Here is a 22,825-nt window from a genome sequence, read left to right as displayed (position 1 = left end):
AGCAGCAATCATACTGTGATGGCATTTCTCCCCCTACTTAAGCAAGGGTCATTGAAGAGCTCTCACCCATGAGTAATTACTTGAATAATAAGGAAATGAATTTCTGGAAAACTTTTCCTTTCTGTAAAATTAACCCTGCCAAGTTTATAGGTTCTTTCACTCATGCTCACAAAAGGAAGCATAACAAATACACTCATCATGAATGCAAATCATTAGGCCAGCCAGTAGTATAGAGGTCTTGAGCTCTGACATAAAAAGAGAGTTTTTAATTGGGATTTTTTTTAAACATTTTGTTCACTTAATCAGTAGCATTAGAATGAATTAAGTGAAATACTTAAAATTTAGCTTAGATAAATATAGAGATATATGGTGAAAATGATCATTGAGACAAAGTTAAATATGTTTGTCTGATATCTTTATATATATATGTATATCTAAAATGTTATTTATCAAAATTTTTTCCCTCTACCTCTTCCCAATCTTGTTTATTTCCAATGAAATGAGAGGTAAAGTGACATATGAGAATGAGTGACTGAAATATTTTTTTCTTGTGACATGAGAGCCAGTATAATAATGAGTTGAAAAGTGCATTGAAAAAAGATTTTAAAAGCTAAAAATGTTATATGTTAATATTACATAGTGGAAAGAGGTACTAGACTTGATGTCACATCGATTTGGGTTCACTACTGCCTCTGCCCTTTACTCGGGGCAGGTGACTTCTCAGAACTTCTCTGAGATTTGTAACATAAAGTATTGGAGGGTTCTTGTGATGTGACACTTCATAGGGAGGGTGCTCTGGCCTTGGAGGGTATGAAATGCAGGCTGATGTAGAGTATGTAGAAATGAGGTGTAAAAAATTGTCTGCTGGGTTGTAATATATTAGCCATTTATTTGCCTATCTGTTTGAAACCTGTGCTATTACTTACTATAAAGCCAAAACACTGCATCCAAGAGAACAAAAAGAAACCTAGAATGTGGGTCACCGTAGTATGTAGAATTAGATATTATAAAAAAATTACCTGTTTAGAAGACCAGAGATTTAACTACTTTACATTTAGATGTGGGTTAATCAGATCTATCCTTCTTAGGGCCGGGATGATAGTAATCATTGGAAGCTGTGTCAGCTTGGTCTCCTGGGGAGCAGAGATAAGATAGAATTGGAAGTGAAAGAGATTTATAAGAGAAAACACCTCCAAAAAATAAAAGAGAGAGTTCAAGTAGGTAGGAAGAACCTTCAGATTGCTATTTGCACCTGACAGTGGTGAAGGGAGCTCAGGAGGGTTGGGGAAGAAAAACCTAAACTAGTGAAGTTCTCTGATGGGGAGCCAGAATAAAGGTTGCCTGTAGAGGAACCTTGCTAGATGAAAATGACCCCTCTATGGTTCTCCCATCCATACTCAATCCTTTGGTTGGGAGCAGAGGAGAGCATAAGCTTGAATGTAGCAGTGGCTCCTGAACGGGGAAGCTGTCAGTTAACTGCACTCTTGAAAGCAGGGTGAGTCCAATGGCATCCCTCAAAGGCTGTATGTAATATGATTTAAGTTGACAAACACTTATTGGTTGCCATTTTGTATAAGAACTATGCTAAGCACATTGGAGATTTGGGGAGTTGTTCACTCATTCATTTAGTTACTTGCTCATTCTAACATGCATTCAACAATATTGATTGGGGGACCACCATGTCCCAAGCACTATCCTAGGTGCAGAATGCCTAAAACTCTCATTGAAATCTTTTTTCCATTTATGGGCCATTGTTGAAATAAGTATCTCCCTTTTCCTGTTCCAGAATCAAAGCATTTGCTGGTTGCTCATTAAAATGTTATAAAACTCTAAGATTAGAACCCACAAACACAAACTCTTTCACCTGCCTTATTTCAGATTTTCCTTAATGGATGTAAACTTTAAAGGTCAAGGATGAGGGAATTAAATACTGAAAGGAATCCTCACCAGGTGAAAATGGAAACAGCTAATCTTATTTAACATCATGTTGCGGTAACTCCACACAGTTGCATAATTTAGCTTTCTGCGAAGAATGCAGCTGGTTTATATAATTTATAAGGAATATATGTTAAGTATGAAAATATTGCAGTGTTGGTGCACTGTGAAGAATGCCAGATTTGCTGAAAAGCTTATTCTCTAATGTGATATCTAGGCATAAACTAAGATTGGAGGATGAAGAGAAATATATAGTGATAGTAAGCTTATACTATATTTGCATTTATGTGGGGGTTCTATAAGATCTTTGTTGATCAAGTGTTTGTTCTCTAAATAGCAATTTCTTTTTAATACCCAGTGTAGTTGCTTCTGCATGCATTTTGATGTTATTATTTTCCATCTCTTTTTCATTTGGGCTGAAATCGATGCTGTACAGAGTGGTTCATTTTGCATCAGCAGAAATGCCTTTACCCTATAGCCATGGCTACTGCATGCACCTTTAGTACAGCATGTAGTGATTTTAATGTTATTTCTAAACCTCCCTCACCTCATGCCATTATTTTAATTTAGAACCAACTGTTCAGCCATATGGGGCAGTTTGTCACTCAACATCTGTATGTTCTTGTAAAATATGAATCTGTGTACTTCATGCCTTCAAATGTGCTATATTTCATATGGAAAAGACAAATCTTTCCATTTTATTAATGTTTTCATTGAATGAATCTCCCATTTATTTTTTTCCCTCGGAGAGCTTAATGTTGGATCAGGATGCTTTTAAAAGTCACAATGTCAGGAAAGGATACCTGTATTCTATAACTTAGCCTCACTTGAGTCCACAGATAAACACAAAGGGCACCTTGCTGGCCATTTGTTTTCATGTTTTGCAAGTTAGTCATCTTCTATCCTTTTTGTTCTAACCCCAAAGCACCCAGTTATCCAAAATAGCATTACACATGAGCTAGCGTTAGTTTACCTCTTTCCAGTCTGATTTCTTGCCTGTCTGCTCTCTGTATTGCTTAAATTATTCAGTGGATGTTTTGTTAAAGGTGCAGTTAGTGTCTCCCCATCTGTATAGCCTTTTAAGCAGATTAGACCCTTTGCCCTGGCCCTGATGGAGGGGGTGCCTGGGCAGTCTTCTCTGTACACTACGACACCACCCATTTTCCCAAGTGTTACTTGACTAGAGGCAAATCTGAATCCCAGAAGTGACAATTTGATTCTTTTCTAGGATTTGTTGTTGACACCTGGTTAGATCGAAGTAATTGTGAAGTAATTTTGAGTTGCTGGGTAGTGCTTAGGAGGAAAGATCTCTCTAAACTGCTGTCCACTTACCAGCTGTGCAATCTTGGCAAAATTACTTATCTGCTCCATTCCTGAGCGTTCTCATCCATAAAATGAGACCCCAAAATGTCCTCAAAACAAACAAAAAAATTTTCATAACCATTAGGCAATACAACCTAACTTACCTGAATTCCATTGATGACAATGACCTGACAGGAAGTTATGTATTATTTTTGTCTTGTCTCCTGGTTTGCATGTTAACATATTTTCCTGCAGCAATAGTAATGTGTATGATTATGGAATCTAGCCTCAAGATGTTTTGAAAAGGGACCGTGGGCCAATTTGTGTCTACCTTATATTTTTGTTTTGAGGACTAAATGAATTGCTATACGTAAAAGTGTTTAGAACAATCCCTGGTCCACAGCAAGGTCCATAGTAAGCCCTCAATAAGTGTTAGCTTTGATTTTTACCTTGTCTGCATAGATTTCACTTTGCTTCAAAGAATAGTTTCACTAAGATAAACACCTGCTGAGCCTCGGGGATGTGGTAAGGTTGCCTTTTTTTTTTTTTTTTTTTTTTTACCCCAAGATGAGCATAATGCTTCTCTTTATGTGGATAATGGTTTATATTAATTAAACAGGAAATTAAAATAAAGCAAGCTAATTATTAATAGGGGAAGAATGGGGGATGAAGGGATCATAGGTCAGTGGCAGGTAAAGGTCTCCCTGTATACATTCACCAGGTGAATAGGTAAGGGGAGACTGTCCCAAGCAGAGGCAGGAGTGTATGTGAATGCTCAGAGTGGAGATGAGGGACTCAGGTTCTTGTACTCTTGGTTTGCATGCCCACGTGCCCTCCAAATTATAGGTCTCTCTAACCCATTCCTTTCTCCAGAACCAGGTGCCTCCTTTAAAACTGAAGGCAAAGAGAAGCAAAGGAGAATATATGTTCCCCATAAGCGGCTCAGGAGAAACAGGGGCAAGTTCCTGGGTTGCCTAGATCATACTAGTCTCATGGTTCTGAGAAACCACTCAGCAGAGATGCTCGTGTTGCCAGAGGCCAAGAATATTTTATTCATATCTCCATGTTGGAGAAATATCAGGAGTAGAGCAGAAACATTCTTCACCCCTAACTCCCTGGCCATTTCAGAAGTTGCTTTTTGTCATGTGTGTGTGAGAACATTAGACCATCATGGTTTTAAAATATCCTCTAAAGTGAGAATAAAGCACATACAGAGTAGTGGCCAAGAGGTGTCCACGAAGCAATGTACTAGTTCGGTGCTTCGTATAGAGCAGGCAGACCATACATGTTAGCCGCCCTTCTTTTTGGTTCTTATATATCACATGTATTTTACCATAAAATGTATTCAAAAAGAAATAAGTAATCTATAACCTCAAAGCTATAAAGCTGAATAATTATTTAATAATAGAGTATGAAAGGGGCACCTGGGTGGCTCAGTCCTTTGAGTGACAGACTCTTGATTTTGGCTCAGGTCATGAAATGGAGCCCTGGGGCTCTGCCGTCAGGGGGGAGTCTGCTCTTCTCCTTCTCCCTCTGTCCTTTTCCCCTCTGTAAAATAAATTAACAAATCTTAAAAAAAATAGTAGAATATGAAATTAATGTAAATATGGCTACTTTTAAAATTTTTTTCCTGCATTACAACTTTTGGCCTGTTATTACTCACATAGAAAGTAGGAAGGAGGCGCCTGGGTGGCTAGGTGGGTTAAGCCTCTGCCTTCGGCTCAGGTCATGATCTCAGGGTCCCGGGATCAAGCCCTGCATCAGGCTCTCTGCTCAGCGGGGAAGCCTACTTCTTCCTCTCTCTCTCTGCCTGCCTCTCTCTGCCTACTTGTGATCTCTGTATGTAAAAAAAAAAAAAAAAAAAAAAAAAAAAACCCAAAAACAAAATCTTTAAAGAAAGTAGGAAGGAAAATAGAGAAATGACTTAAATGTATCATTTACTGCTAGTGTGGACACTTCCACCACATCAGTCATGGGTACTGCTTTCCACCTTAAGAAAATATAGAGGTAAACTAATAGATTAAATGAAAATTGTAAAAAATATAAAGGTATGCATTCATGCCCAATGGACATAGCAGTATTCTTGTGAGTAATTCATAGTAAAGTTTAAAAAATAAATCCTTCTTAAACATTTGTTATTTGTAGTAACAAGTTTTTCCCAAGCGACTTTATTGTAGATTGCATTCTCTCTCCTTATTCTCTGCCCCCTCATCTGACATGCCCCTGACCTGCTGTGGGGGTTGTAGCACTGTTCCCACTTCATGGGGAAGGAAGCGGAAACGGGAAGGGAAAGCCTGAGGCTGCTCACGCCATTCCTCATGAAAAGCTGAAGTTGACATTCTTCTCAAAATAAAATATTTTGAAAACTTTTTACTGAATTGACTTGACAGATATTTATTCTACGTGTGCCTTATCAGAAATAAGGAGTATCACTTTTTAAACTGTGGCTGTTTTAAAGAGAGACAAATTAAATAATTCTTTTATCTGCTTCCAATTCTTTAGACATTTGTGCCAATTAAGAGAAGAGAAATGCATCCTCCTTCAGCCCTTACATTTGCAAGCTTCTTACTCTCCTCACGACTCACTCACATATTTATAGGCAGTTCCTTCAATCAGATACTTAAAACAAGAAGCAAACACCTGGGGTGCCTGGCTCAGTCAGTAGAGTGTGCAACTTTCAGGGCTGTGAGTTCAAGCCCCATGTTGGATGTAGAGATTACTTAAAAAAAAAAAAAAAAGTGAAAATCTACTTTGGTGAACTGAAATTTGAACAACTATATTTGTTGGTGCTTTTTTAAAAAAAGAGTTTTCATTGGAAATACTTGCATTGTATAAATATTAAATACACATAAATTAGACAAAGTCACTTTTTGGGTTTATGATTCTTTTTTAGAACCTCTAGGATTTCAGTTGTTCAGAATTAGATTAGTCATAGTCCTTATTTCATGATACTCTCTCATCATTGGTAAGTCTTTGGCCTGCTTTCATTTAGTGTTTTTGAGGTTAGTTTTATCATTGGTGACCCCAACATCCAAAACAAAAGCTATCTTCTGGCAATGACATATTATTATCTTCTTATCCTATTATTATCTTAATATTATTATTATTATCTTTATTCATCTAACCAAATGGGTCTCCTCCATCTCCCTGGATCCTCCCTGTGTCTCAGGTGGCCATTTTCTTAAATTCAGGATTCACTAGTCCTTTCTATTTTTATAAATTCTTATTATGTCTATGTTTATTCTCCATATGGAATTTAAATTTAGTTGTTTTTACTTCTATTAAAATACTATATATACTATAATCTTGGGTTTACATTTTTAAAAGTTTAATATTATGTTACTAGGATACTCTGTGTTTTGTGCATTGTATTTCATTCATCTTGATTTCTATATAATAGTTTAAGGTAATGAGTGTACCAGTGTATTTGTTCACTCTCCCACTGAAGGACAATTGGGTTCTTCCCAGGTGTTTGCAATTATGAACAGCTGTTAGAACATTCTTGTACATGAGTCTTGTTTTTAACCCCTGAGAGAGTTTCTCTTAGGAATAAAATTGCTGGGTTATAGGGTATATGAATTATTAACTTTGGGAGATAATCCCAAGCTATTTTTGAGCAACTGTACCAATTGGTACTCCCACCAATAATGTCTAAGAAACCCTGAATAACCCTAGCTCTCCAACACTTGGTATTGTCAGACTTTTAATTTTTGTCTGTTAAATGGACATGAAGTGATATCTTATTATAGTTTTAATATTTATTATATATATTGGGCAAATTTATTTCCTCTTCTGTAAAACTCCAGTTCATGTTTTTTGTCCGTTTTCTTCCCCCTACGTTGTGAGTGCTTGTGTTAGCAATTTGTAGGCATTCATTATGTATTTCTGATATTAATCTTTTGTTAGAGGTATGTTTTAAATATATTTTCCAAGTTTGTAACTTGATCTTTTATTTTCCTTAAGGTATCTTTTGGTGTCCAGAAGTTCTTAACTTTAGTATAATCAATTTATTAATATTTTATGGTCTGTAAATTTTTTTATGACTTAAAGTAATCTTTTTCTAACCTAAAAATGAAAAGATATTCACCAATAGTGAGTTTTCAGTAATATATTAAATGATTTATTTTTTAAGCCTAAGGTCCTAATCCCTCTAGAGTTGATTTTTGTTAGTTGAGTGAGGATTCAACTTTACTTTCTTAGTAAAACTTGCTATTTTTCAGTCTCCATTTATTGATTTAATTTAGATTTAACTGAGGTTTAAATTTTAAACTTAATCTCTTCTTATACCAATGGTCTGACTTGCCACCTACATCATACACTAGAGTTTCACAAATTCATGGACCCATTTCTGGGATTTTTACTCTATGCTGTTGTTCAGTGAATGAGTGTGTATAAGTGTGTGTATGAATTTGTCTTTGAATTATATATATTCATCTTCGAATTTTAGACACACACTTACATGCTTAGATTTTGAAATAACTTTGTTTTTTCCACTAGGTTTTGGACATAGTAAAAACAAGTATTCGTACAATTCTTCCACGTATCTGGAAGGTACCTGATGTTGAGGAAGTAAGTTTATATAGGATTTTCAACCGGGTTTTTAATCGCCTACTCTGGAGTCATGGCCAAGGACTGTGGAACTGTTTCTGTGATTCAGGGTAAGTTCTAAGTTACCTTTTATTATTGTTAACTTTTAACATTTTACTATTTAGTTATATAGGAAGCCCAATAAAATGGTTGAATTTCTATAATGATGTTAAAATATGAATTTTTTTTTTACTGCATTTAGTTTTGTATTTGGCTATAATTTATAGCAGACTGATTTAGATGAGATCATGAATATGAACACAATACCTAACTAATTTGAATTCAATGGAAAGAAGGTAGTCTTTAATTTTGTTTTATTTAAATTCAATTAATTTATATATAGTATGTTATTAGTTTCAGAGGTAGAGGTTAGTGATACATTAGGTGCATGTTAACACACAGTACTCATTACATCAAGTACCCTCCTTAATGGCCATCACCCAGTTACCCCATCTCACCACCCCATCCCCTCCAGCAAACTTCAGTTTAATTTCCCATCATTATTTTTTCTCCCTCTCTGATTTCATCTTCTTTTATTTTTCCCTCCCTTCCCCTATAATCCTCTGTTTTGTTTCTTAAATTCTACATATGAGTGAAATCATATGATAATTTTCTTTCTCTGATTGACTTATTTCACTTAGCATAATACTCTCTAGTTTCATCCTCATCATTGCAAATGGCAAGATTTTAATTTTTAATGGCTGCATAATATTCCATATATATATATATATGAATAAAGAAAAAAGAATATGTGTGTGTGTATACACATATGTATGTATATATATATACACCACATTTCTTTAGTCATTCACCTGTTGATTGGTATCTGTGCTCTTTCTATAGTTTGGCTATTGTGGACATTGCTGCTATAAACATTAAGGGTGTAGGTGCCCCTTCAGGTCACTACATTTGTATCTTTAGGATAAATCCCTAATAGTGCAATTTCTGGGTTGTTGGGTAACTCTATTTTTAACTTTTTGAGAAATCTCGATGCTGTTTTTCAGAGTCTCTGTACCTGCTTGCATGCCCACCAGCAGTGTAAAAGGGGTCCCCTTTCTCCACATCTCACCATTTCTTGTTTCCTGACTTGTTCATTTTAGCCATTCCGACCATTGTGAGGTGGTATCTCATTATGGTTTTGGTTTGTATTTTCCTGATGCTGAGTGATATTGAGCATTTATTCATGTGTCTGTTGACCATCTGTCTGTCTGACATGTTTGGAGAAATGTCTATTTGTGTCCTCTGCCCATTTCTTTTTTTTTTTTTTTAAAGATTTTATTTATTTATTTGACAGACAGAGATCACAAGTAGGCAGAGAGGCAGGCAGAGAGAGAGAGGAGGAAGCAGGCTCCCTGCCGAGCAGAGAGCCCGACGCGGGGCTCGATCCCAGGACTCTGGGATCATGACCTGAGCCGAAGGCAGAGGCTTTAACCCACTGAGCCACCCAGGCGGCCCCTCTGCCCATTTCTTGACTAGATTCTTTGTTCATTGGGTGTTGAGTTTGATAAGTTCTTTCTAGACTTTGGATACCAGCCCTTTATCTGATATGTCATTTGAAAATATCTTCTCCCATTCTCTTGGTTGGCTTTTAGTTTTATTGGTTGTTTCCTTTGCTATGCAAAAGATTTTTATCTTGATGAAGTCCCAATATTTCATTTTTGCTTTTGTTTCCCTTGCTTTTGGAAACCTGTCTAGCAAGAAGTTGCTGTGGCCAAGGTCAGAGATGTTGCTGGCCATATTCTCCTCAAGGATTTTGATGGATTCCTGTCTCACATTTAGGTCTTTCATCCATTTTGAGTTTATTTTTATGTTTGGTGTAAGAAAGTGGTCCAGTTTCATTTTCCTACAAGTGGATGTCCAATTTTCCCAACACTGTTTGTTGAAAAGACTGTCTTTTTTCCAGTGGACATTCTTTCCTGCTTTGTCAAAGATTATCTAAACATAGAGTTGAGGGTTCATTTCTGGGTTCTCTATTCTGTTACTTTAATTTATTTGTCTGTTTTTATGCCAGTACCATGCTATCTTGATGATTCCAATTTTGTGATAGAGCTTAAAGTCCAGAATTGTGATGCCATAGCTTTGATTTTCTCTTTCAACATTCCTTTGGCTATTCAGGGTCTTTTCTGGTTCTGTACAAATTTTAGGATTATTTGTTTCAGCTCTGTGAAAAATGTTGATGGTATTTTGATATGGATTGCATTGAATGTATAGATTACTTTATAGACATTTTCACAATATTTGTTCTTCCCATCCGTGAGCATGGACAGTTTTTCCATTTCTTTATGTCTTCCTCAATTCTTTCATAAGTGTTCTCTAGCTTTTGGGTAACAGATCATTTACCTCTTTGGTTAGGTTTATTTCTAGGTATCTTATGGTATTTGATGCCATTGTAAATGGGATTATTTCCTTAATTTCTTTTTCTTCTGTTCCCTTGTTAGTGTATAGGAATGCAACTGATTTCTGTGCATTGATTTTATGTCTTATAACTTTGATAAATTCCTGATGAGTTCTAGCAATTTTGGGGTTGAAGTCTTTTGTGTTTCCTACGAAGATTATCATGTCATCTGTGAAGAGTGAAAGTTTGAGTTCTTTGCCAATTTGGATGATGATTTATTTCTTTTTCTTTGATTGCTTAGGCTAGGACTTCTAGTACTATGTTGAACAACATTGGTGAAAGTGGACATCCCTCTTGGGTTCCTGACCTTAGGGGAATAGTTCTGTTTCCTATTGAGAATGATATTCGCTGTGGGCTTTTCATATATGGCTTCTATGATATTGAGGTATGTTCCCTCTATCCCTATACTGTGAAGAGTTTTAAGTCAAGAAAGGATGCTGTGTTTTGTCAAATAGTTTTTCTGTCTCTATTGAGAGGATGATATGGTTCTTGTCCTTTCTTTTATTAATGTAGGATATCAAATTGATTGATTTGTGAATATTGAACCATCCTTGCAGCCCAGGAGTAAATCTCATTTGGTTGTGGTGAAAAACCTTTTAAGGCACTGTTGCATCCTATTGACTAGTATCTTGGTGAGAATTTTGGCATCCATGTTCGTCAGGGACATTGATCTGTAATTCTCCTTTTTGGTAGGTTTGGTCTGGTTTGGGGATCAAAGTAATTCTGGCCACATAGAAGGAGTTTGGAAGTTTTCCTTCTGTTTCTGTTTTTTGCAACAGCTTCAGAAAAATACATATTAATTCTTTAAATGTTTGGTAGAATTTCCTTGGGAAGCCATCCAGCTCTGGACTCTTGTTTTTTGGGAGATTTTTGATTACTGCTTCAGTTTCCTTAGTGGTTATGGGTCTTTTCAGTTTTTCTATTTCTTCCTGGTTCAATTTTGGTACTTCATATGTTCTATGAATGTATCTATTTCTTCAACATTGCCCATTTGTTCACATATAGTTGATGTAATATATTTGTATAATTGTAATTCTTCAGTGTTGTGATCTCTCCTCTTTCATTTGTAATTTTACTAATTTAGATCCTTTCTCTTTTCTCTTTGTTAAGTCTGGCTAGGGGTTTATTGTTTTTATTAATTCTTTCAAAGAACTTGCTCCTAGTTTCATTGATTTGTTCTACTGTTCTTTTATTATTTTTTTTTATTTTAATTGGTTTCTGCTATTTAATTGGTTTCTGCTCTAATCTTTATTATTTCTCTTCTGTTGCTGGGTTTAGCCTTTATTTGCTGTGCTTTTTTATGGCTCCTTTAGTTATAAGATTAACTTGTATATTTGAGCCTTTTCTTGTTCTTGAGAAAAGCCTGTATTGCTATATACTGCCTTTCTAGGACCACCTTTGCTGCATCCCAAAGGTTCTGAAATTTTGTGTTTTAATTTTCATTTGCTTCCATGAATTTTTAAAAATTTTCTTTAATTTTCTGGTTGATTCATTTATTCTTTAGTAGGATGCTCTTTAACCTCCATGTATTTGTGTTCCTTCCGAATTTTCTCTTGTGAATGAGTTCCAAATTTTAAAGCATCATGGTCTGAGAATATGCAGGGAATATCCTCATCTTTTAGTACCAGTTGATACCTGATTTGTGAGCCAGTATGTGATCTATTCTGGAGAATGTTCCATGTGCACTCAAGAAGAATGCATATTCTTTTTTTTTTTTTTAAATTTTCTATTTTTTATAAACATGTATTTTTATCCCCAGGGGTACAGGTCTGTGAATCAGCACTCACCAAAGCACATACCCTCCCCAATGTCCATAACCCCACCCCCCCTTCTCCCAACCTCCCTCCCCCCAGCAACCCTCAGTTTGTTTTGTAAGATTAAGAGTCACTTATGGTTTGTCTCCCTCCCAATCCCATCTTGTTTCATTGATTCTTCTCCTACCCACTTAAGCCCCCATGTTGCATCACCACTTCCTCATATCAGGGAGATCATATGATAGTTGTCTTTCTCTGCTTGACTTATATACACAATGGAATACTATGCAGCCATCAAAAGAAATGAAATCTTGCCATGTGCGACAACATGGATGGAACTAGAGCGTATCATGCTTAGCGAATAAGTCAAGAAGAATGTATATTCTGTTGTTTTAGGATGCAATGTTCTGAATATATCTGTGAAGTCCAGTGTGTGTCATTCAAAGCCCTTGTTTCATTGTTGATCTTCTGCTTAGATGATCTGTCCATTGCTGTTAGTGGAGTGTTAAAGTCCCCTACTACTATTGTATTACTATCAGTGTGTATCTTTAATTTTGTTATTAGTTAATTGGCTGCTCCCAAGTTAGGGGCATAAATATTTACAATTGTTAGATCTCATTGTTGGATAGACCCTGTTAGATCTCATTGTTGGATAGACCCTTTAATTATAATATAGTGTCCCTCTTCATTTCTTATTACAGTCTTTGGTTTTATTTGTGTGATATAAGGATTGCTACCCTAGCTTTCTTTTGATGTCCATTAGCATGATAAATAGTTATCCCCAACCCCTTTCAATCTTTGGGTCTAAAATGAGTCTCCTGTAGACAGCCTATTGATGGGTCTTTTTTTAAAAAAATCCAATCTGATATCCATTGTCTTACAATTGGAGCTTTTAGTCCATTTCCCTCCAGAGGGATTATTGAAAGATATAAATTTTGTGCCACTGTCTTATCTTTAAAGTCACTGTTTCTATAGGTTGTCTCTGTTCCTTTCTGATCTTTGTTACTTTTATACTCTCTCTTCACTCAAATGATCCCCTTTAATATTTCTTGCAGGGTTGGTTCAGTGATCACACATTCCATTCTGAATAACAATCTTTCTGGATAAAGTATTCTTGATTGCATATTTTCTCATTTAGCACCTTGTCCTTTCTGGCCTTCCAGGTCTCTGTGGATAGGTCTGTTGCCTGGTTTATGTTTCTACATTTGCAGGTTAAGGACCCTTTATATCAAGCTGCTTTCAGGATTTTCTCTTTATCTCTGAAATTTTCAAGCCCCACTAGTATATGTTGGGGTGTTGACCTATTTTTATTGATTTTGATGGGTGTTTTCTGTGCCTCCTGGATTTGAATACCTGTTTCCTTCCCCAGATTAGGGAAATTTTTAGCTTTAATTTGGTCAAATAAACCTGCCCCCCTCATCTTCTGGCACCCCTATTATTCAAGTATTATTGAGCTTTATGGTATCACTGATTTCTCAAATTCTCCCCTCATGATCCAATAGGTTTTTTTTCTCTTTTTCTCAGCTTTATTACTTCCCATCATTTTGTCTTCTAAACTACTGGCCTTCTCTTCTGCCTCATTTACCCAGAAGTTAGAGCCTCCATTTTTTTTTTTTTAAATTGCATTTCAGTAATAGCATTTTTAATTTTGGCCCAATCAGATTTTAGTTCTTTTATTTCTGTAGTAAGGGATTCTCTAGTGTCTTTTATGTTTTTTTTTTTTTTTTTTTTTTTCAAGGGCAGCTAGTATCTTTATAGTTGTTCTGGATTTTAGTTCCAACATCTTACTTATATCCATATTGATTAAATCTATGGCAGAATGCTACCTCTGGTACTTTCTTTTACTGTGATTTCTCCTTCTAGTCATTTTGTCCAGAAAAGAAAGGTGGAAAGAAAAAGGGGGAAAAAAAAACCCACAGCAAAAACAGCAATAATAATATCAACAACATTTTCAGGAAGTGATTCTGCTGCATGCTGTGTACACTCTGCTTTTATGTTTTGACTGCTCTTTCCCCTGGTCCTTCCTCTACATAGTTCCTCCTTGCTTGTGGTGGGAAGTGTTTGTTCCTTTAAGTAAGTATGCTTTGACTTGTTTGTGAAGTTAAACTGGGAGCTGATGTTCTTTAATCAGTAGACTTTTGTGTTGGTCTTCTGAGGGAGAGGCCTTCTGTTCTCATTAACAAACTGACTTGCTCTCCTTAAGATGTTCCTGCCAGTTGAGAAGGGTGGGGTTTAGTGTAGGGGACTCCAACCTCCACTAGAGGTGCTGTCTTTCTCTTTGGCATCTGACTGTGCTGGTGGGTGGGAGGAGGAATGGATGGTGTAAGAGGTAGAATATGACATCACCTTACTCTTGTCTCTGGGGAGGAGGACTCCCAGAAGCTCCTGCTCAGCTGTCTGTCTTACAAAAGCGATCAATCTCCTTTGACCTGGGCCCTCATCAGTTCCCTGCCCTAACCTGTCTGTGCCCAGGTTGTTGGTACACCCAGAGCTAGAAATTTCCTGTATTTTAACTCTGGCCAGTGGTTGGGATTCAAAACCCTAAGTTTTAAAGGGCCTAGTAATGTGCATGCCCTTTCAGTGGGGAGGCTCAGGGTGTACCCAGCACTGACCCATTCCTTAAAAGCTGTCGCACAATGGACACTCAGAGGCTAGAGTTTATTGTAATGCTCAGCGAAAAGCTGGAGCCAGGTTATCAGCCATCTGCACTCAACTTAGTCCTCTACACCCCTTTGTCCCAGAAAAGCCATTGCAGAGGCTTGAATCTATTGTGCCAGATAGCAAAAAGCAGCGATCAGGTTATCCTCAATCTGTTGCAGTCTGTACTTGCTCTGTCAGTCCCAGCAAAGGGGTCGATTGGCACGCACACAGAGGTTTAAGACTATTGTGGTTCACACCAAAAAGTTAAGAGGTTTTCTGCCCTCTGTGTGCTCCTCTGATGGTGCTGCTAAGGTCCACTCAATGGCTCCCAGCTGTCCCCTTGTCTCTGGAGAGGACAAATATGCTCCTTCAAATGCCCTCGAGGACAGGGAGCACTCTTTCCCTGAGTAACACAGAGACCTACTCATCATGGCTTACTGTGAGGTTATAAACCGCTGCAATCTGTCCAACCATCTCCCTCTTCCTGACTGCTCCTCCAACTGGGCTTTCCCCTCTTCCAGCTGCGGGGCTTCCCTATCCCCCAGTACAGGGCTCTGAAACTTGCCTCTGCCAAATTCCCTGGCTCCAGCTCTGGAGGTTGTTTCCATACTCTTCCGATCCTTTTCCTAGTTGTTAAAAATATGAAAGTTGATCTAATGGTATTCAAAGGACAAGGCAAGTTCAGGGTCCCCCTACTACTCCACCATCTTGGAACTCTCCCCCCACCTCAGTGCCAAGGTAGTCTTAGTGAAAAATCTAAATTACAAATCAGTAACTTTAAGTTTCTTCTGCTCTTGTCTTCATGTAACAGACTTCCAAAATATGGCACACTTGTGCTCCTCACCAGAGTTTCAGTCCTGCCAAAGCTGTTGTAACTCATTTTCATATTAGCCTTAAGATGTCTAAAACCAGACATTCTGAACCTCCCTTTCATTCAGAAACAGCTTCTTTTCTGGCCTTCTCTTAATCCTGTTGTTATCCTCTCTGTCACTCAGGTTTGCTCTCTGATGGGCATCTGCATATGTCTTCTCCTTCCCAGTCTTTATTCAGTGGTTTGTTGAATCCTGTTGGTTTTCCGTCACATTCCCACTGTGGCTACTTTACATTCTTTTTCATTGTTCTTAGCAATTATGCAGTACTTACTACTGTGTTAGATACTTTTGGAGAGACAAAGTTGATTTTGACACAGATCCTGCTGTCAAGACTCTTAAAAATGGTAATTGCTAAAGCTATTCTATTTACTATGTGCCAGGCTTTGCTCTAAAAACTTTATGTGTATTGAGTGATCTAATCTTTATAACAACACTTTGAAGCAAGTTCTATGATTTATCTCCATTTCGTAGATAAGGAAACTAAGGCATAGATAGGCACTAAGGACTTAGTGCAACTGGGATTTGGACTTGGGGAGCCTGGCCCCAGAGTTTATGGTCTGAACCAGTAAGTTCTGCTGCTTCTAGTAGATAAAATAAAATATATATAAAAGTAATGCTTATGAAAGAGACCTAGATAAAGTATTATAGGATTTCAGATAGGAGGAACCTTTTGGTAGAAGGGCTAGGTAAAATTAATAGATTTCTAGACATTTTTGTCTCCGGCTTTTTGTTTCCCGTATCTATCCTACTGTCAGGGTCATTTCCTAAAATCTCTAGTGATTTCCCTCATTTATCATTAAAGTTTAGACTTCCTATCTAGAGACACAACACTTTCTAACATGCTGGTGCTTTCTTATTTCTCTAATTTTCCCTCTCATTACTCTTTTACTTGAAGTTTGTTCCAGAAAAAGAAACTCATTATTTTTCAAATAATTTTAAAATTTATTCTTTTCTTGATCTGAGGTTTTGATATCATTGAGTAACTGATGGGTCTGCCTTCTACAACCCCAAACCTCCAATCCTTTCTGTATTATTTAAATCCAATATAAACACCCAGGATGTGTCCCCCTTTTTGGTAAAATCTTAGACTATCACAGTCTGAAGTGATCTCCAGTGTCCTCCATTTAAACATTCTAATCATCTAATACTGATTAATTCATACCATTTTCAGACTTATTCTCACCACTATCATGTTCCTTAATAGCCACTTAAAAACAGAAAGAATTTATAATTCTGTTCTTCTCTGGCTTGTGGTAAAATCTGAGAATAATCTTGGCTATAAATTATTTCTATAGAGATTTAAGTGGAACATTTGAACTATATTCCATGGCCTATTAGTTGGTTTTCTGTAGAAGTTCTCTCAATCTGGACTTATAATTGGAATTTTGTTTCTGCTTGTTGATCCATTGTGGTTGTGATGTGGAATTGTTGGGGTTCAGAGTCAATGGCCAAGAAAGAATGCTTGAGAATACTTGTGGAAATGTTGGGGTTCAGAGTTAATAGCCTAGAAAGAATACTTGAGGGCAGAAAGACTGCCCTGGTATTGTGAGGAACTATTTGGGAACAAATATTGTGGAGTTGGGGGAGGTAAAGATCAGGTAAGCTTCCTGATTTTCGTATGCTAAAGGATTTTCATACGCTAAAGAAGACACACAGAAATCTGGAGACCTAGCTACCATCAAGCTAAGGTTGTTTTTCCCTCTATCAGAGCATTAACATTAAGACAGTTGGGAGTTCCTGGAGGAAGGTTATACTCTGCTCTCCTCAAATATTTGTCATTGGGCTGCACTTTATAAGGAACTTTATCTATACTTACATCTGTTTTTGTTTTCCACATCAGTTAGAATGCTGTATATGAATCCTAGCTATTCTTCAGCAGGAAAAGCGGTCAGATAGTCTGCTACTGAAATCGGTATTGGTGGTTTTGAATCCATGAGATAATCTCTAACTCCATACCCTAAAGATGCCCATAAAGTTGGGTTCTTCTTTTCCTCTGACATCTCTTCCGTGAACTGTATTGGTAATATATTCTAATTGATTCAGAATCATTTTTTTCTTCCTTGGCCAATACTCCCCTTAAATTTCCCTGGTGCTATCTATTACTATGAGTGTTGATAATGAGAGTTAATAGCATCTGACTTACTAAATGCCTGATACTATTTTACATATTATATAGTCTTTTGTTTTACTGTAGATCAAATGTTCTTTTTAAAAATTTTTAAAAATTTTTTATTGTGTTATGTTAGTCACCATACAGTAGTACATCATTAGTTTTTGATGTAGTGTTCCCATGGTTGTTTGCATATAACAGCCAGTGCTCCATGTAATCCATGCCCTCCTTAATATCCATCACCAGGCTTCTCATCTTCCCAGCCCTCTCCTTTCTAAAACCATCCTTTTGTTTCCTGGAGTCCACAATCTCTCACGGTTTGTCTCCCCTTTTGATTTCCCCCCTTCCTTCTCCTAATGTCCTCCATGCTATTCCTTATGTTCCACAAATAAGTGAAACCATATGATAATTGTCTTTCTCTGCTTGACTTAGTTCACTCAGCATAATCTCCTCCGGTCCCATCTATGTTGATGCAAAAATTGGGTATTCATCCTACGTATTACATATTCTTACAATTACCACTTTAATATTTTGAGTATATTATTATTCTCATTGTACAGGTGAGGAAATTAAAGCATAAAGAGAACATAAAATTTGCCCAAGTTCTTATAGTACCTAGATGAGCCAGGATTTAAACCCAGGTTTTCTGAGTCAAGAGCCGAAGCCCTTAACTGTGTTGTATTCACTCCCCTCAAAGCAGCATTCCCAGTGGTTGACAGTGTTACTTGATTTATTATATTTTTGAAAGATTTTATTTATTTGAGAGAGAATGAGAGAGCATGAGAGGGGAGAAGGTCAGAGGGAGAAGCAGATTCCCCATGGAGCTGGGAGCCTGATGTGGGATCCAATCCTAGGACTCTGGGATCATGACCTGAGCTGAAGGCAGTTGCTTAACCAACTGAGCCATCCAGGCACCCTGGCTTGCTTGATTTAAGTATTAGCCAAATCCCCAGCCCCATTGCATCTGGGCAAATAAGAGCAGGAGTAGCTTTGAGTCCAATTTGACCACTCTCCATCCATTTCTTTAAAACCTTGGTGGTCTGTAGAGATGAGTTTAACCCTGGATTTTATTTTGTAACCTTACAAATGGGTTTCTTAGGCTTCCTTAATTTAATTAGATCACAGAGCATTGTGTATGTTTTGATTCCCAGTTTGGACTCAAGAGTAGTTCTATTAATCCTTTGAATCATGTCTAATTAATGAATATTCATTTAACCTTTGGCCTAGCAGCCTAGTAGTCAAGGTAAAAATCTACTCTTAACTCACTTCTAAAGGAATGATTTTATTTATTTATTTAATTTATTATGTTCAGTTAACCACTGTATAGTACATCATTAGTTTTTGATGTAGTGTCCAATGATTCATTAGTTGCATATAACACCCAGTGCTCATCATAACACGTGCCCTTCTTAATTCCCTTTATCCAGTTATCCCATCCTCCAACCCTTCCCTCTGAAACCCTCAGTTTGTTTCCTGGTCCATAGTCTCTCATGGTTCATCTCCCTCTTTGATTTCTCCCCTTTCTGTTTTCCCTCCCTTCCCCTATGGTCCTCTGTGCTATTGCTTATGTTCCACATACAAGTGAAACCATATGATAATTGTCTTTCTCTGATTGACTTATTTCACTCAGCTTAATCCCCTTCAGTTCCATCCATGCAAATGGTGGGTATTCATCTTTTCTGATGGCTGAATAATATTCCATTGTATATATGAACCACATCTTCTTTATCCATTCATCTTCTGAAGGGCATCTCGGCTCCTTCCACAGTTTAGCTATTGTGGACATTGTACTATGAATATTTGGGCGCATGTGCCCCTTCTTTTCACTACATATGTATCTTTTAAAGGAATGATTTTAGTAAAAGTCATAACTGTCTTTCACAGTTAGGTATAAAATCTTGGAAAAGTGTAATCCAAATAACTCGGCCACCTTGATTCTTGCCTCTGCCTATCAACACCCCAATAATAAAACAAAATAAATTAACCACTTCCTGTCAACATCCAGAAACATCAAATAATATTGTAGATCTCTGTGGTAGTTTTTCCCTAGAGTTGGTCCAAGGGTTTTACTGACACATAACATAGAAGACATCTTTATCTCTCTTTCTTGTTCTTCCAGACCACTGAAGCCCATGCTCAGTGACCCTTGTTATCACATGGAAACTTTTCTTGTTATCACATTCTGAATGTATTCTCTACAGGAGAATAGCTCTTGGAATTTTCATGAATAAAATTATCTGCCATGTTTTACTGGGGTATAGGAAGTTTATGTGCTATGGGATTCAAACTCAGGCCCGAGAACTAAGGAAATGTGGCCAAAGGATGTAACATTTCAGCTGAGTCTTGTAGGAAGAGGAAGAAGAATTTTCCAGGTAAAACAAAGAGTAGGAGGCAGTGGGTAAATGGGAGAGGAATGTGTTGTTTGGTAAAGTCCTCTCTCCACTCAAAACTATGATATGTAAACCCCAAAGAGAATCTTTTTGGACCCTTTAGCCAAAGGCATTTTCCAGTGGAAATTTCTCATTGAAAACTTTTTCATTTAGCATCTTTGGGCAAGAGGAAATGGTAAGGATTATTTTAAGCAGTCTACTTCTAGACTTACAATCCACTTAAAACCGTGTGCATCATACAGAGGAAAAATGACCTGAATCTTATGTTCTCATATCACTTTCAATTGGATACATTATTGTTAGTACTTTTCAGCTCGTTGCTGCTGTTTATCCAGTTGGTGTAGTCCAGTTTTTGTTTGTTTTGTTTTGCTTTGATTTTACTTTCCTTTCTCCTTTCTGCTACTTTGGTCCACTCAGTCATGCATTCGGACTTCTACAAGAGAAAGAGAAAGAAATGAATCAGTTTTACTTTTTAGGTAACTGCTTTCTTAAATGTTTTGATGAGAAAGTTGGTGAAAAATATTGGATTGCTGGACAATGAGAGGCTTTTCAAGTCTCTGGATTTCATTAATAACAACTCCCCTTTGTTGACAGAAGTATTTAGTATTCTGTATCTTATTGTTACATTACTAAAAAGTGTCATATAAAGTTCTTTCCTGTTAAACATCTCTGAGGATTAGGGAGGACCAAATGAACTTCTTAACCACTTAAGTTTTTTTTTTTTTTTTGAATTCTGTTTTGTTTTGGAATTTAGATTCAGAAAGAAAGCAGATAAGATCTTGAGTTCTTTGATAAAGGCACTGCTATCGTAAATTATTTCTACATACTTTCACCTTCTTAAAAATCTTTATGTTAGGGGCGCCTGGGTGGCTCCCCAGTTGAGGGTGGCTCAGTGGGTTATAAAGCCTCTGCCTTCAGCTCAGTTCATGGTCTCAGGGTCCTGGGATCAAGCCCTGCATTGGGCTCTCTGCTCGGCAGGAAGCCTGCTTCCCTTCCTCTCTCTCTGCCTGCCTCTCTGCCTACTTGTGATCTCTCTCTGTCAAATAAATAAAATCTTAAAAATTGTTTTTGTGTTAATATTGAAAATCGAGATACTGTAGTGTTACAGAGGCATTGCACATTTTACTCAGTTATGCCAGCTGGTGGATAGGAGGTGAGGGATGTAGTTCTAATACACTCAGTTTGAAGGATAGGTTTCCTTTGTGCACAAGAAGTTAACCTGATACCAAATGAAGCAAGACCTGTTCATTTTCTCTTTTTCTTTATAAGGAGTTCTGGTGTACTGACACTTAAATATGGATTAATAGAGTAGAATGTGGTCTTTGGCTAGGGGTGGGGAACATACACACCAAAAACTGGTAAAGGACTTTGGTCCATATGTTTATTTTAAGTATTTAAGGAAGAATGAGAGAATGAGAAGCCAAAGCTGATCAGATTATAACTAACATAGTATTCAGAATGTTACATCAAATTAAACTATGATAGAAGAAGCTCTTTTATCTTTCCTCCATTTTATTTGTTCTTTTCTTACCTCTATACTCCAAATCAGGAAAAGAAAAATTACCATGATGTGTGTAACTTGATAGTGGATCTAATCAAATGGCTCCAAAGGATCAAAATAAAAATATATCCAAATTGAGAGGAGAGGATGTAGCAATGCTCAGAATTTCAGTGGAGAGGAAAGTGCTAAGCAGACAGTCAAAACACAGGAGGTTTTCCTGTATGTATATGTATTTATATGAAATTTTTATTTCTCTGGGCCTAAACATATAGGGCTTTGAAATTAGGATATACTAATTATAAACACATTCCCTAATTAATTGGTATTCTCCAATATTTTTCTTGATCAAATTAAGTTGATTATACATATACACATGTATAGATGTATATGGATATATGCAAACACATATGTATTATAGCCAGTTTTTCTTATATTTAGTATTAAAATTTATTTTTAGAGTTAATTTAACTAGCATATTCCTCTTTCTTGAATGGAAATAACTTTTTTAAAATAATAAAAACAGTATTATCTTTAGTTCCAAACATCTCAGAATATGGAAGAAAATTTATTCCTTTCAGTCTACTCATTTGAATCCAATTCCTTTTAAGAATACCTGTCATTCACAGATGATATGCTATCTTTTTAGGACCATGTTTCTCCTGAAAAAACAAACAGTAACCTTTCTACTAAAAATACCTTTCTGTGTTTCTAAAACATTTTAAAAAATTCCAAAGGTATCAAATATCCATAGAAGATTGAAAATGGAGTCTTTGAATTTCCCATTGGGAAGTACATTTCTTCAGAAAAATATTTTTCTTAATATTTTTTTTTTCTGAAAATCTACTCTTTTCTTTCTCTAAGGGTTAAGTGAATCAGTTTATGTAAAATGAGACTTGAACCATTACCAAGTATCAAACCAAACTTTCCCCTTTAGACTTGAAAAGTTTCTTTTACACTAAGGAAATAAGTCTCCTTCTCTCTCTTTTTCGTGGTTGAGGTGGTGAGGTGTTTCCTTATTTGGATCAGTATGGTAAATTTAGGAATTGTAAGTACATTATATGTATTTGTTTACCTGTGTGCATGCATACATGCACACACACACACTTGAAGTTTACCAAGATAGTTTGTACTACCACATGCTTTGGTATAAGCTGAGTGAACTTAAGGGGGAAGCGTATTACCTTTGTGATTATGGTCAGGCAGCACTGCTGAGATGACATGACTTCTAGAATACAGAACCTGTACACTAGGAATATCATGGACATAATTACACCTTGAAGTGTTTTGAGAGAAGTGGTCATAATCAAGGGATTCACTTAAATTCTCCTAATACAGAGAG

The 22,825-nt window shown here is 36.7% G+C and overlaps 1 protein-coding gene across 5 annotated transcripts in view; it reads left to right on the top strand.

The window, feature by feature from the left end:
* The window catches only part of TTLL7 (tubulin tyrosine ligase like 7), a 145,786-nt gene that overhangs the window by 108,380 nt on the left and 14,581 nt on the right, over positions 1-22,825 (top strand). For 4 of the 5 annotated variants that reach the window (XM_059375247.1, XM_059375248.1, XM_059375249.1 and 1 more), the window contains one exon: positions 7,735-7,895. In XM_059375247.1, the coding sequence (XP_059231230.1) occupies positions 7,735-7,895 (161 nt within the window). Of the gene's footprint in view, positions 1-7,734; positions 7,900-22,825 lie in introns of those variants that run through there. The other variant, XM_059375252.1, reaches the window with a different exon arrangement.

Source organism: Mustela nigripes, chromosome 14 (genome assembly GCF_022355385.1).
Source record: "Mustela nigripes isolate SB6536 chromosome 14, MUSNIG.SB6536, whole genome shotgun sequence".
In the NCBI taxonomy this organism is placed as follows: Eukaryota; Metazoa; Chordata; class Mammalia; order Carnivora; family Mustelidae; genus Mustela; species Mustela nigripes.
This window is presented reverse-complemented; position numbering and strand designations above follow the sequence as displayed.